Source organism: Ostrinia nubilalis, chromosome 1, assembly GCF_963855985.1.
Source record: "Ostrinia nubilalis chromosome 1, ilOstNubi1.1, whole genome shotgun sequence".
Lineage (NCBI taxonomy): Eukaryota > Metazoa > Arthropoda > Insecta > Lepidoptera > Crambidae > Ostrinia > Ostrinia nubilalis.
The window spans coordinates 4,666,373-4,683,095 of NC_087088.1; the positions used below are offsets into that span (position 1 = coordinate 4,666,373).

General features: G+C 35.2%; 1 protein-coding gene across 7 annotated transcripts in view; it reads right to left on the bottom strand.

Annotated features, from left to right (window-relative positions):
- Positions 1–16,723, bottom strand: part of LOC135085521 (mucin-2) — a 133,286-nt gene that overhangs the window by 15,352 nt on the left and 101,211 nt on the right. For all 7 annotated transcript variants that reach the window (XM_063980730.1, XM_063980473.1, XM_063980663.1 and 4 more), the window contains exons 2-4: positions 1,548–1,755; positions 539–878; positions 55–335 (exon numbers count right to left, since the gene is read on the bottom strand). In XM_063980730.1, coding sequence (XP_063836800.1) covers positions 55–335; positions 539–878; positions 1,548–1,755 — 829 coding nt within the window. The remainder of the gene's footprint in view (positions 1–54; positions 336–538; positions 879–1,547; positions 1,756–16,723) is intronic.

Here is a 16,723-nt window from a genome sequence, read left to right on the forward strand (position 1 = left end):
CGTTTTGGAAATAGTCTTTCGGTCTATCGTCTCAGTTTTGAACTTGAACCTTACCTATATGTTTGTGGTACTTGAGTAATCGTAGCTGTTCTTCTTTCATCGACTTGTGTACCAAAGGAGAAAGAGCCAATTTTGCCGTTATTCTGAGGTATCGAAGCGGGGATGATGTTGTTGTTGAGATTTCTTCCACCAGAGTTGACTTGCGCGTAGCCGTCTCTGTCTTTTTGAACTTGTCCAATGGTTGAAGGTTGTCCTCTATATACACGCTGTTGTCTATCACTTTCGATTTCTTCGACAGGAGGTAGATCGTCTACTTCGGCATAGAGTTGCTGTTGCTGAAATATAGCACAAACAATCCATTTAACAAAAATATGTAGGATAGTAACTAAACACTTTGATGAATTATTGATATCGTGGCCACAATAATGTTGTAATGTAATGTAAAGACAATCTTGTGTTATAAGATATTTTGGTTGCTTTTTTCAATTTCTTGCTAATCAAAGTCAATATGTATAGTAGTTATTATTATTATTTTTACCTTTTCATATTCATCACGGTTGAATTTGGGTTGGCCTCGAGACGTGACGACGGGGTTGGGTTGCACACGTGGTGGTGGCGGCGGCGGGGTGCGGCGAGGTGGAGGTGGTGGCGGTGGCTCCCTTTCGCTAACACGCTCCCTCTCGTTATAACGCTCCCTTTCGTTAACGCGCTCCCTCTCGTTAACGCGCGCCCTCTCGTTAATGCGCCCCCTTTCGTTAATGCGCTCCCTTTCGTTAATTCCGTCCCTCTCGCTAAGCCGCTCCAACTCATCGCCTCCTGCAGCGCTGGGGCCATCACATCCAACGTTTCTGGGCCAATCGCATGTTTGAAGTTCGTGGCTGAAATTAATTGAAGTTTCATGTTATTATATTTTTTCCAAACTGCAATCAATATGTTAATTTGTGAAGTTAAATGAGAAAATATCGGGCACACGAATTTCCTCAATGAATTACAAAGGACCAACAATATGAATTATATCTGCAAGGTACTAAGTAACTAATTATCTGTCGTCAATGTGATTGGCATCTGTCATCACAGCCAGAACACAATCAATGTAGTTAATGTAATTTTACCAATAACTCAATTGGGAATTGGAACCCGACGCCCTTGTGCTGAAAGCTTGCGACCAGTGACCGCGGATCCATCAATCAATCACATGTCATAGTTAACATAAGCTTTGCTAAACAGCAATTTAGAGGTAGTTGAATTTCTCATTTAAATACTAACGATTATAAAATCGAAACTAGCTATTAAATTGACATAAAATATCGAGTGCATTAAGAAAACTTGATCAAGACAAGAACTTATAGGTATAATCCGCTCAAAAGTTTGCTGTTTTTGAGACAATAATATGAATCATTTGGAAATAAGTGCACGAACCACGTGTGTCTATAAGAACAAGCTTCCGATCATGTCTCATCTAATTAATTAGCGCTTGTACAACACATGATAATTGGCTGGTAATGAAAAAGAAAAAAAAGTAAATGAAGTAAATTCTAAATATTTACCTGTACATAAGGCCACCAGTACAAGACTCAAGGAGAGCGCTCGCGAACACACACACGTAGTAGAGAGTGCAGTCAGTGGGGTGGGGGTAGTATCCAAAGTCCTCAGGGCAAATGAAGTCCACGTCCCGTTTGATGTCGGCTGCCACCGGCACGCTTCTGATGGGTCCGGATCGCTGCCGGGAGCGGTCTGACTGAGCGCCGAAACATTCTGCAAAGGAAAGGTGATCTTAAGTATTCGGATAGAAGATCTAATTTAATTTGCGATTTGAAATGATAGCTCTGCATCTAGACTATATTGACACAACCGAAATTGTTGCTAATAAAGGTGCAGTTTCATAACAACTTTTGTTGGGATAATATAGAAGATATAGATTCGTAGATTAATATAGATAGACCTTTAACCTTTGTGATCTTTGTTTTACAAAACTTATGTGGTATCACTGAAAGTTAATTGCAAAGACTGAAGTAAATAATTATCTGTATTTAAGCTGTTGCGTTCCACAATAAAATGGCGACACTACACATTATACATTGCTATTACTTTTGATCAACATTTACGACACATAATAGCTACAGACAATCACATGGCTGTGGTATTTCTTCAGCCACATTACGAGGCATGATTTAGAGGCTTAGATATGGTGCATTCCACTGTCGAGTTATTTATAAAGTTATGCAGTTCCAATCTACATTATTGGAACCGCAGACATTGCCAAAGTATTGATCTGTGGTGTGCACAAATGGTACTGTTGCAACACTTTCCGTCCTTGCATTTTAGATAAAGGACGCATAGAAATGTCTGTGCCTCCAGACTGTTTAACTTGATACAAATTAGGGTTAGCACATCATGCTTCTTTTTCCATAAAACTAAAATTTTATTTTAATCTATTATGCAACAGCTGTGCTATTTGTAATAGCCCTTGCGGTTTCTATTATATCGATTTCATTATTTTGACATAGGATTTGGATAAATGTAAGGCAGAGACAATGTACAGATGTCGATATTGTTTTGCAGTTTAAAAAAAGTGAAATGAACAAACTTATGTTTCAAAAGCGAATGTCTCTACATAATTTAATCAATTGCTAACAAGCGTGAAATTAGAACTCGGTGTTTCTTACTGTATTTTATTATAATTTCCAATCAGCGTTACAATAGTTGTTGTAAAATTTTAAAGAAATATAATATAAATTATCTGAGTTCGAAATGCAATTACGAGGCTTAGTTAATTTTCAGTCTCAAGACCAGTGGTGGGAATAGAAATCTCGAGGGCATTCAGCTTATCTTATTTTGGAACGGTTTTGTCACGTCTACATTGTGGTCACGAGTCTGTGTGGGATTCGGGCCAGCGGTCGTTTAAACCGAGACCACATGAATAAAATTTGCATCGTGCTCTGTGGCTTTGGAATAGAAATAGTAACATTTACCTAGTCAGCCTTCTAAACTTAGCTGAACTAAGTATACCCACCTACCTTGCCTAATGTCCTTAATGTTTTAATCACATCAGCATTAATTTGCTCATCTCTATCATCATGGAGTCGGTTTTATTATTGTTTAAAATCGTATGTATACGGGACTATTCCCACTTCTCGTTCCCACCACTGTGTAGCCAGAATCTACAGCTTGACCGCCATAAAAATCCAACCAATGAAGGTCAAGTTTGTCGTATGTATATCATTTTTTTGCTGTTTCAAATAAGAAGATTGATAGCATCTTGTATATTTACATTTTTTTCGTAACACTTGACATCATAAATTGTACACATTCTTTGCATAACCCCATGCATGTAAACCAAGCTTTACGCAGCTGTAATATTTAGCATCGCGAGAGTATTACTTAACGCAAACTTAAAACAATTGTCTGACGTGTGAGAGTTATAAATCTAAAAGAGCACAAATGTCTCATAAGTCTCATAAAATCTTTTCTAGACTTAATAACATTCAGATGCCGCGGGTCTGAGAGCAGTTTAATGTAACGCAACACGATATTAATCAACTTGATTTAGAACATGAGATGATCATGGTTCCTCCTTTTTTAATAAAGCGCATAGCTTAAGTTACTTTTAATGTTGTTGCTATTAAAAAAAGCTGACTTTATTTTTCGTGGAGGTAATTAAATTCATAAGCATACATTTTCCTTAACGATGAATAAGTACTGTAGAAATATTTTTCATATTTTAATTTCAAGTAACTACAACAAGATGCATATATTATTTCGTTTACAGGAATAGGAAGTTAATTTGCGTCTGTTGTCATTAAAAAAATATGATCTGTGCACGAAAATGCAATACCATTTGAAACGGACAAAATTAATTGAAATGATCATAACAAATGATTTAACCGTTCTTTATAGTGTTAATTAGCACAATAAGCCTTCACACACGCACACGTTGTCAGTTGCACAACACAACCTTGTATTTGAAACTCCATCAACAATGGCATTAACTTTAACATACCTACGAACAATAGTACAACAGAAACGTAGACTAGACGTTTCCCACAAATAGTTAATCCGTGCTAAACGCAACTGCACTGATTGTCAATACGACAACGATACTGTGGGGTATCAATCAAAAAGAGACTGTAATGTATTCGCTTTAAGAATTATAACCATAATCTGTGAGAATGTGTCGACATACGGCCGCCAAGATTCGGGGCGCGTGACCGACGCACGCGCATACTACGCGCCTCCGGCACAATAAACCGTAACTCGCGTGCAGAACATAATTTTAAATTGTTAGATGCATTTGGCAAATTGATATTAATATTGGGCAGAACAATGGCTTATTTTGCAAAGCAAATTCACCTTGAGACGATTTGAGCGATCAAGATTATAATTTTCAAGACAAGTTGCCTTTCATGTATGCCTTCTACGGATGTACAACATTTTGAACCAATCCTTAAAAAAACTATTGTGCATCAAAGCAACGATACGTTTTCTTTTGAACCTTAATACTAGACTCTTAAAAGTCTAGTTACATAAAGCGTAATTAAGATTACAGCACTGTAATCCTTTACGTATGATGTGATTACCGATTCGCAAATCCTCAATTAACCTCGTCTTGTATTTGGCGTTAAAATCCGGCGGATACGCCACGCTCCGGGCAACCGATCAAGCCGCAATAAAAAGCAACAAACGTAGCATTATCGAACAACGAAATCGACCTGGTTATCGTAATGACCAGCATACCACGAGTACCTCATTAATCAGTCGACTGATTCCTTGATCGTGGTTGGGGTGTTGCAAGGGTCTTCTATACGCCCGCTATTATTCCTCACGGACGCATACAAACTCAAGATCCATAATAATGGTCCGTTGTGTGGGAAATGCTCGAGCATTCAGACGATTTACTATCTGCATATTGCAATATGACGTGATGAAATACTCGCGGCACATCGTATAAATTTCAAGTGTGTACTGTATCAAACGCTTTACTTAAGTCCGCCATTCGTTGAAACGTTGACCCCGACGTTCTTAAACGTTTTCTTCCTTTAGTAAAGTTAATTCCGATTGAGTTTCCATGTATGTAAAATCAAAAAGGAACCTATGGCGCATTAGGCGATAACAGCAGGATACCGGTGGGCGGCCAGTTAACCATTGCAACACTTATTTGCATTCTACAACAATTTTAAGTGCATTTACTCCCACTGCGTATACGATTTCTGGAAAACCGATGCAAAAAGAAATAAAAAGATACGATTTGATTATTTACATATTTAATTGGATAGACATGTACGCAAAATAGTTTAAAATAAACTCTAGATAAATATTGGTGTAAAATTTTGTTGGAAATCCTTTTCCGATCAAATATTGTTTATAAACGAGTTCCATAAAGAACGAAAGATAAATCTGAAATAAATTTCCATTACAGTTAGTCTCAAGAACGTCATACAAAAAAATAATGCTCAGAAACAACGGTACCTCGAATTCAAGGAGGCTCCAAAGAAGCATTGAATAATGTGTATTCTCAAGCGCTAAGTTAGGAGCTCGAACATAATTCAAGAAAATGAATGCAGATGCCTTCTGACGTTAGTGGTAACTGGTAACTTACAGCTGTAGCAAGATTTACATGCTGTGGAGATGATTATCCTGGTACAAGACAGTAAGACAAGTCGGAAGGATATTTAAGTGGGCGTTAGCTTAAAGACTGTCGTGTAGGTGAGCGAACCAGCATAATCATGAGTAGGCGATTCTCGGACGTATTGAGTGATTTATAATATCTTTAATCTCACAATGTTAATGTCAATGTAAATAAGAAAATATCAAAGGTCCGAGATGGACACAATATAAAACAGCTAACAAGACTAGAAATTTTTGATTTATGATAACGATACCTTTATTGTAAGAGATTTAGTTTAGCTAATTGTTATTGGCGATAGTTAACTGAGATTATAATTTCTGTTTCATTTTAGATCGCTTTAAATAAAAGGAAACGTGAACAAGATGAATACAATAAATATAATGAAAATTCTTGTGTACTTAGTTAAAATACATATTTCAAAAAAGCTTTAGGTACCTATAAGTTTTACAGTTTTCATTTTCAGGTCCTTGACTTTTCGGAAGATTGTTTTGACCCATCACATTTGCGTTTAATTGCATGACCATTGATTCTTTTGTTGACTAATAAATTTGCTGTTGAACAATAGATAAAAGTTAATGTTGATTGTTAGTGCACGAGACTTGTTTTAGAGTCGTGCTTTGCGCGGGCGTGCCCTTTCGCAGTTGGCCTTTTGACTATCGGTGGTCTGTATCACTGCAAACTGCCCATGCGCATTTACCCTGCACAATATAGATAATGATACATCGAACTCGGCCTTGGACCTCTCACTCAGATTCATTAATAACAATAACAGTCGTGGGCGAGCTTTTCAAACATAAGTCTAGTCGCACGCAATCCAATTAATTTTGAAGTTCGCCATTGTTCTCTTTTACCATTTTTAAGTTACAGACTTTAAATTGTTAGTGCTAATCAGTATTACTATTAATTTGATTACTGACAATTAGAAAAAGCTTAAATTTTAGCGGTTAGTGAACCCAAATAATAATCAGGTTTATTAATTAATAGCGGTAAAAGTGACCTTACTTTTATTACTATAAATGTTAGAGCAATTAAAAGTGAAAATATTAGATAAGCGATGGCTATCGCGTAAATTATATTAATGGTAAAAAACAATTAAGAAGACGGAATAATTAAAACACTTTACGCAATGTAACACTTTTACGTAATGTCAATAAAATTAGGCTCTATTTATAACTAGCAAGTGTTCAACAGGTCATCAGGTTTGTAGCCGTTTAGTAGCAATTAAAATTGTTTCTTAAAAACACGTAAATAGCTCTTAAATTGCGACTGGATGAAGTTATTAGTTACGCATACGAAAACGATGAAATCACACCAATTACAGTTCACACGTTTGAAACGTTTCTATGTTGTGTGCTCTATTTCATGGATTTAAATTTCAATCAAATCTTCTTTAGCTTTAGGCGAATTTCCCATAAACGGAGTACCTACCTTTCTTACGTAACGAAATGAAGATTTATACGGAGGTGCAAGTGTAATTATTTTATACGATTTTATTGTTGCAACACTGGTTAATAGTTTCGGACATTAACCGTTGTAAGCGCCTTGGGTTATGCCAGCTCTGGCACGCCCTAGACGTAGATTTAATGTTATTGCTATTTAACGATAATGTATTGTTCGGGTCATCTTCGAAGAGAACTTTTACAACAATTTGAACGCGGGTTCGAACCCTGCTGCCGCTCGACTATTGTGGTGAGCCCACTCGTAACACAAGCACATTTAGCTTAGTACAAGGGCTAACGAGATTATTAGTAATATGTATAAGACAAATTATGTACTGTAATATTCTTGCAATAACCGCATACCTATTTCAAAGTTTCAATTTTAAATGAAAGATTGCGAAAATGGAGATTCTGTAGCAGAATCTAAAAATCTTCTACTAAGTTTTTCTTTATGATTCATGAACATATTTGTTTCTGACCTGCTTTGAACCTCATGATCAAATAAAGCAGCAATTTTTCTAATAGTGTAACTCGATAATGTCTGTCAATCATGCTATTTATAAATTGCAGTTACAAAACGCTAAACACAAGCTATTATTACAGTTACAATACACAACCTTTGTTACGACAAGTAGGCTTTCCATTTTTTCTTATGCAAACTAAGTGATCTAAAATATTCACGAGATTTGGATAATGCTGTAAATGACTCAAGGCTGGGTCTGAAGGTGAAGTTTGTCCGTTGTTGGTTCACTTTTACTGTCGCGACATATCTGGATGTAACCAGAATTGACTGGCTTTTTATGAAGAGACCTTTTCCTTGATTAAGAAAAAATGTAGAGGCAAATATTACCTAATAAAAATACCTGTCATTCAAAGCCACCGTACGTGGTATCTCATGATGTCAATTATAACCTCAATTAATAAGATATAGCAACTAATAAAACTTAATAAATGATCTTTATATTCTAATCAACTAAATATTACACTAAACTAAACACACGTTAATTATTGTTGACGACGTACAGTCGACAGCACGTCAACGTAAACACTGTAGTATCTTACGCAGTTGCAATAGGGGCGACTTTGCAACGAAAATGTATAGCCTGATGTGCTGTCGACCGTACAAATATAACGATTGTCGTTATTTTATCAAATTTTATGTAGATCACTTATAACTGGTACACCTTGGCATTTCAGATATTGATGACAGTTTTTTTTTGTAAACAGCATCGAAGCAGTCAAATAAATAACTTTACTTCCTTTCGAATTACATTTTATTACGTTTTTGAAGCCTTGAAACCGGTAGACAAAGTACATTTTTATTGGATCATGTTTTTTTATTGATATAGCGAAGGAATTCTCTTGTTACTGTCTGAGCTTTTTTACTTCGAATTATTTTTTGAAATTGTTCAGTTGCTAGCAGAAGTTGGCAAGCCGAAGACAGACGTATTGGTTGATAGGGCTCTAGAAGCACAGCTGTTACAGGCTGATGATGATGATGATGAATGCATTAAACATGCCAGATTTACTCAAATAATATGTTGTTACCGCAAAAACTACGAATGAAGTAATATTTAACCCTATAATGATGTGACCAATATTCTGATATCAAATCTCGCAAATAATTGTACATTTTAGCATTTTATTTTTATGTCAAAGGTTTACACAAAAATAGCCCAAGAATGTTATTGCTGAAACATTTTTGCACGCAAATGATTATTGCCAAGCCATAAGATTTTAGTATCACGAGCACTAGTGGAGTCAGCTGCACTACAATATCAATAATTTGAGATCCAACTGTAGTGACGCAATTTGTATCAAAACTATAATCATATAGGCATTTACTATTATTAAAAGTAAAAGACAAACTCCACCTTAACACTAGCTGATAAGTAAACTTGACCTGCGCTGTTGGATTCATAATAATAATGTACATTAGTTTATACTATCTTCTTTATATAAATTCTGATTGTGGATCTGTTTGTGGTCCTATGAGAAATAATGAAAAAAAATTACTATTCCGTTCCCTTTCAGTTATTCCTGAAAGCTGGAATGAGTGAATATTATGGGTGGAGTCGCAATTATTTCTCGCAATTATTTATTTATTTATTTCTCTGACATTGTCAGAATATACTACAGAAAAGGGCTTTAAATCTGAAAAACAATACTAATAAGTACAGTTAGTACCTATGGTAGAGCAGGAATGGTATTCATATTTTTTAAATTGCAAAGTTCTTGAGCATCGATATAGATTTCATCGACATTTCGACATCACTACCATGCCTTCTAGGACATTAGTGACTTGAACAGACTAGTCCCATGAGTGTTGTACAAGCCACACAAAACACATTAAATTCGCCGAGATATCGTTTGGCGACTACAAACTATAAAATAAAACTTTGTTGCGCATAAACTTATACGGAAACATGCGTTTTTACTTAGACTTCGAGCACATAAACATAAGAAACATAAGTTTTTAGTTTACAAAAAATAAGCCAAAAAGAGCACAAATAATAACAGTCAATTCAAAACTGAGTACCTACTAGATTCCTACAAAATGTATGTTATTTGATTATAATATCGCATAAAGTAAATCAACAGCATAAACTTTAATTGAAATAGGAATCTGAATGTTTATGATTATTTTTTCGGAAATAAACCCTAGATCTATCAAATTTCTACTCCAATAAATATAAAAAATCTAGGTAGGTCAGTATAGTCATCAAATTGTAACTATAGCTACTCGTATATCTCTATCATCCGTTACATCTTCACATGCCCAAAGTAATCATCTGCAAAACAATTAACATTTACTTAATAACTTTGTTAAAATTAGTATTGATCGATCAATCGATTACTTGTTGACCAACGTTCAAGAATATGGGAAAACGGTGACGTAAGACTGACAGCCTTCGGACTAATTTTCATAACATTCCGCCACATTGTTAACTACACAGGCGTTGATAATGGACCTTAATTATGTTATAATGAAGGTTTATACGGTAACTCTGCTCCCAAGTTTATTAGAAGACGACTGGTAGTATCAAATTTATTAAGGACCGATTTTTCAATCGTCAGATACCTTTTAACTGAAGAATAAACTTGTCATTTTGACATATTTTCCATACTGAAAATGTCAATGTGCCAAACTTATTCTTTAGTTAAAAGTTATCCGACGATTGAAAAATTAGCCCTAAAACAAAATAACTCACAATATAATTCTATTTAAAAACGCAGGTGCGTAGGTATGTCTATGATAAATAAGAATGGATTGATTAACGCCTGAATTCACAAACATTACTATGAGGTCTCACAGTGCGCGCGGACGCACAGGGTCACACACGAACCAATCTCAGAGCTCTATTCACGCTGTGCGTTCGATTTGCTGCTTCGCTTAAGCAAGTATCGTTTGTGAATACGGGTGTAAGATACATAATTTGCGACACCTAAGAATACACAACTCTTAGCACCACTCTATGTAAACTCACTGTAACTACGTTCACTGCGTAACTAATAATTAAGTAATTTCCTGTTTTAATGTTAAAGATAAAGGCTATACTTGATTTAACATTATTGTGATCATTTTTATCGTAATAATTACCCTAATTAATTTATAAAAAATCTATATTGCAGTACTAAATTAACCAAACTACTATCTAAACCAAACTCAGCCAACCTATTTCCAAATCCCTTCTAATAGTGGAACGGTATGCAGGAAGGACTCGCTGAACAAACTGGACCGATGTCGCAATAGAATGCCTGAAGTCAGCGCAACCTGTAGTCCGGTTCGGTTCCGGCAAGCACCGGCACTTGTCAGGCATTTAATTGGGTACGTACTGCATAAATGGAACAACAGGTAATGTCACATTATAAGGGATTAGAATAAAAAACTATTGCTTGGTATACGTAACATTTAATGTTTCTCAATTTTACTGATTCATTCAGTTACTTCATTTTACAGTGCTTAAACGTTACAATTTCATATATCCAAAATAACACTCCAACGTGTCCAAAAAAACGCTCGCAAAATAACGAGTATATTTAGGCCCAGAACAGACGGTGAAACGCAACTGCAACGAAACTGCAACTGATAACTACTTTTGACGCGACATGACGCGACCAGTTTGAAACTTCCAGTTTCAGTTTCATTCATCAGAATCATCATAAAGATGCAGTTTCGTTGCAGTTGCGTTTCACCGTCTGTTCTGGGCCTTAGTGAAATAAGTGTAAGTATACAGAATAAAACTTACTATTTACATGTTCTGATAGTGTTTACCTTCTGGCGAATTATTTAGACGTGATTCATAATTTGGTAAGACAATATCATAAATCTGTTTTTCGCTGAAAATTAAGCCAACGGGTCTCACATAATTTAGATTTTGATCTCTCTCGCTGGATATATTTCACAAGATCAGCAAGATAATAATAGGTAAGGTTTCCCATTCCGCCTAAAATGCAAATTATAGCAAATAACCTAAAGGGACTGAATCAATGCCGCATTTTGAAAGTAAACGATTGTCTCTGGCGAATGCGTCGCAATCGTTTGGGTGCAACCTGCCGAGTGCCGGTTCGGTTCCGGTAAGAACCAACGCTACGGTCGTGACTTTCGGTAACTTGCCGTCAGGGTTGGGATTAGGCCGTGGTCTATAAGTGAGTGGAATTTAGAAGAGTTTATAACTGATGGATGCCATGAAACATTAGTAAGAAATGACGCAATTTTACTGATTTTATTTACTTAGCTAGCGGTCAATAGTCCAGGACTCGGGGATTGGTAGAGCCTCAGACTAGTTCTGTCTGAGGCTAACAAAAAATATTATAAAACTAACTAAAGATGCAAGTGATGTACGATTGATGTATGTTCGTTCGTTTCAGTTCATATGTACATAACCGGAATACCAGCTCTTTCTCTTTCAGAGCATTATCTAACGCTATAGAGAATTCAAAAGCTGCTTGGAACAAATTCCATGGCAAAATACGCTAAAGTAACAATACTTAGACCAACAGAGAATAGTTTCAAGTCGAAGCCTTCCAAATGTAATAGCGTATTTGTTTAATCGCTAAGCAGCATCTAACAAATCCGCTCGTGATTCAGTTCCGAAACCTTTTACTGGCTTAAACGTGATTTCGAAAGATAGTTGTTTGGTTGATCTTTGAATACTAGCTTGAATGGCGAAGTTCGGACAATCAAAATGGAAATTTTCATGAGAAATTAATTAGGCTACTTTCAATTTCGCTCGTTGCAATCTAAAGTAAAGAAAGATAATTACACAATCTCAACAATTCTTATGCTATTGTTTAGAATTAGAATAGATATAAACCGCCATTTGTAAAACTAAGTTTCTAAATACAAACAAAAGCTCGCTTAAAGAATTTCATAGTATTTCATAGCCACCAATCAAACTACCAAATAACAGATTAAGTATTTATGAACCTACTTGGTTGTTGGTACTTATTGCTTCAGTAGAAGTAAACTTATTAGAAACTTTAACACTTTGATAGTCTTTTTCATAATACCTCTACAAAATTCTTAATCCATGACATCAATCAATAAATCTTTGCTACTAATTATCTCTACACTCGTTATAAAGCCACACCGACATATTAAGCTTCTACTTCCCATACCACATGCCTTATTTCCTCGTAATAACAATTAAGCCTATGTAACATCGGAATCAGAGCAGCGGCCAGCGTCACGATTTCGGAACGTGACCGGTGCGGATTGCATACGAAGAAATGTATCGCTTTCCATTATGTAAAACCGAGACGGAATTAATTGATAACTGAAAAAGTTCCGTAGCTTTAAGCTGGTCTTTTTCTTTATTAATCATTGAACATGATTTAATAAGTCTAAGAATCATTTTAATTTTATATCGCAATGTAATTCACTATAAAAAATCTAATCAATCAAGATAGAAAATACATCTATTATAATTAGTAACACTTTAAAAAAGGACACTCTACACTCGGTGACTGGAGGGATTGTAAAATTTAGATAGTAAGAAAGCTTGAACCTATCACTGCAGATTCATGTATAATTAAGAAAAATATTTTTCGTGTTCATCCAATATTGATTATTACGAAAAAGCTACTGCCAATTCAAAGAGTACATTTGGAATTAACACAATGTAAGTAATTAATTTATTTAAAGTTCTTAAGTATACAGTCATAATGTTCATTTACCTAATTTCTTTCTCTGCCATTACGTTACCGAACCTTAATTTTAGCAGCCTACTTCCCACTGACATTATCACCGTAATAAGGATCAAAAGCTAACTAACTATAAGTACTTACGTAAGGTAATTGTAATGATCTTTAGCAAATTAAATATTGATTACATTTGCATTACATGATATAATCAGAAATTAAGCTTGACTGACAGCTACGTTGTGACTTTAATACTATGAAAAAACTTTCATAAAGCGCTTCAAGGATCAATCTTCATATTAAAAAGAAATATACACAGCCGGTGTAAGGATTCCATAAAAATCAACTTGACATAGAAGTTTACTTACATTTATTACTAAGATCGAGTCGTAAATCTGTTTTCATGTAGTTATTTGAAATTATTATTCTTTGAATAAGCATTAGTTTAATATCCCAAATATTTTCGTTCTATTTATAGTGATGATTACACTGATGACTATTTACGCGGGGTGAACCACAGATTAAAAATAATGCGCTTTTATTTATTTTTATTGCTGGCCAGTTAATGATGATTAACTTAAAATTTTCCTTTTGCAACTTTTTATTTTTGGCCAGTAACGTCATCGATTTGCAATATGTTTGCAATAAACTTTTCATAAAATGGCCAGTACCTACCTACTTTGAGTTTTCATAGTGAAGATTTATTTTATAACAATGTCTAATTCTTATTTAAAAGTAGCCGTAAGCAGCAGACTGTAATAAAAATCTTTGGACGTTGAATTGATGTTATTACTATGACTTAAAGTTAAACCAATTTGGAAAACGATAACCGATATTCTTAAACAAAGTCCAGCGTACTAACAAGAACTCCTACGATTATTTGCTAATTTCTAAAGACAAACATCGCACTTTCTACGGAATGTCAACATGACGCGTCTGACATTCAGAATACTGAACAGATGGCGATGCGGTTGCGCATGCCGTCAAAGATTATGTCACGTGTAAAACATGCCTCGACCTCTTGTGTGTTGACCGACTGATCTTATGATGCGTCATGCTTTGTAAAAACTGATTGCTGAGTAATATAAATAATACAGATTGTTGGATAGCGTTCTCACTGGTCAATAAAGTTATGCAAAAGGGTAATTTATGCTCAGCACATCAGACTATTCGTTTTGTTGTTGTAAAATAACACCTATTACGATTAAATAAGATTCCACAGTGTAATAACTTGATTTGATGTCTGTATATGTTGTTATGTGTGCTATTGTATATAATAGTGTATTTGGCGGTCATTAATGCAGCTGTTTTTGATGTATTATTTTAATCAACTCAACAAAGACCCAACCAGGATCTGATGATGTCAGACGCTTTGTTTTTGTTTTAATGCGACTCTTTTCGGTCTTATTTTTAGGAAATTAAGTTCTTAGGTTACAAAACATTATTTTGGTAGGTCAATATTATTTCGATGTGAATATTAGGGCAGTTATTCATACAAGCCTTTGCTTGGATTGCATTTGTTTTAACGACAAAGCGACTCTACATTTTGAGCAGGTCAATGACGGGGCACTTAGGCTGAGTTACACCACCTACTTTAACGGTAACAATGACGATAACCGGTGCTTTTTGTATGGAGTTTGCCAGATTTTTGACGTTTGTGAATGTTAAAGTAAGATGGTGCAACCCAGCCGTAAGTGTATAGCGCCCTTTAAAAAAGATAAAAATCTCAGTAAAATGGCATGACACATATAAACTCGGAAGTGAACCTTTGACCTATTACCTGTATTACCTTACTAGCTCCAAATGCCGATGTCAATCATACCCGCACAAAATATTGAACCTTTTGTAAAACTTATGTAAGTAACTTTTTGAAAAGATTAGCCAATCGTTTTATCGGTTTTTGTAAACGTTTTTTATTTGTCAAACTTTGTGAGGTTTATGTAAGTTAGGTAAACGAATTGGTGGACAAAACAACGTAAGAGTTCATTCAATAGAAATTCTTCTTTCAGATGAGCCGTACCATAGGTTATAGAAATTACAAGTTGTCATAATATGACATGACATACTTGGCTGTATGGCATAATGCCTTTGCCTCCAAAGAAACAGAGTGGTCTTATTCCATTCAGCCGAAACCATCAAAATATTTACACGTAATACGGCTAAAAACACTTATCAGCATTCAGCACGTAATGTCACAGTTGTACCACAAAAACGCTCTTACTTCATATATGTAGTTCAAGAGCAATATTTAATTAAAGCTTTAAGGCTTGAGCATTCTATTTTTTAAGAAAAAAAATCTAATGACAGACTATCTCAGTCTAGTCTCAATATTATTCAAAAACAAGAATGAAACGTTTCTCTAATTCAACGCGCCAAGTGCATAAATCGCACTCTCGCGCAGGTCCGGCACATAATGGCGCATGCGTTGTACACATAACTCATAACCAGTTACCGCTGCATATATTTTCGACTTGTCTAGTAAATATACAGTAAGTACGGTGAACGTTGTGTCATAATGTCTGAATTGAAAAGAACTATTAATAGTCCTTGGATATTTTCACACTACTATTTAGTCAGAAACTGACGCCATTATTCACAAACATTACTATGAGGTCTCACAGTGCGCGTAGACGCACAGGGTGACGCACGAACCAATCACAAAGCTCTATTCGACGCTATACGTTCGATTTGCTGCTTCACTTAAGCAAGCATCATTTGTGAATACGGGCATAAGGAAAGGTTGTATACTTCTGCAAATTAATAATAGTTATTTGTTTATTTCTTTCTTTCTTTCTTTCAAAAACAAGTTTCAGTTTATACTGCACACATTCCACCATGCCAGGCATGACGACAAAATATCCAACAATACTACTATTGAAAAATTCAAAATTATATTCATATATTTTATTAAAATTACGTGGAATTCTAATCTTGTAGTTAAAATAGTAGGTCGACTAAGTTATATCATCAATCAATACAATTAATCGATATGTAATTGAACGGAATCGATCGTTTGCTATACAAGGGGTCGATTAACTTTAATCACAGGATAATACTGATAATTACCAACAGTATTCGAAACTACTGTAACTCTGCAAGTTTCACCTATTTTAGGCCTTACCTATACAATAATATTAATGTATAAGGCTCTATGATCCACATTTTCAACCGACTTTAAAAAAAGGAGGAGGTTCTCAATTCGACCCGTATGTTTTTTTTTTTTTTTCTATGTTTGTTACGCGATAACTCCGCCAATTATGAACCGATTTGAACAAATCTTTTTTCGGCGTATAGGTAATACCTCAAGGGTGGTCCCATTTAAATTTAATAATAAAAAAAACAACCCCCAAGGGTGGAAAATTGGGGATGAACTTTTTTATACGCAATATCTCCGCCGATTATAAATCAATTTGGACGATTATTTTTTTGTTGAATAGGTATTATCAAAAGGGTGGTTTCATCCGAATTTGAAGAAAATATTTCACCCCCAAGGGTGGAAAATTGGGGATGAACT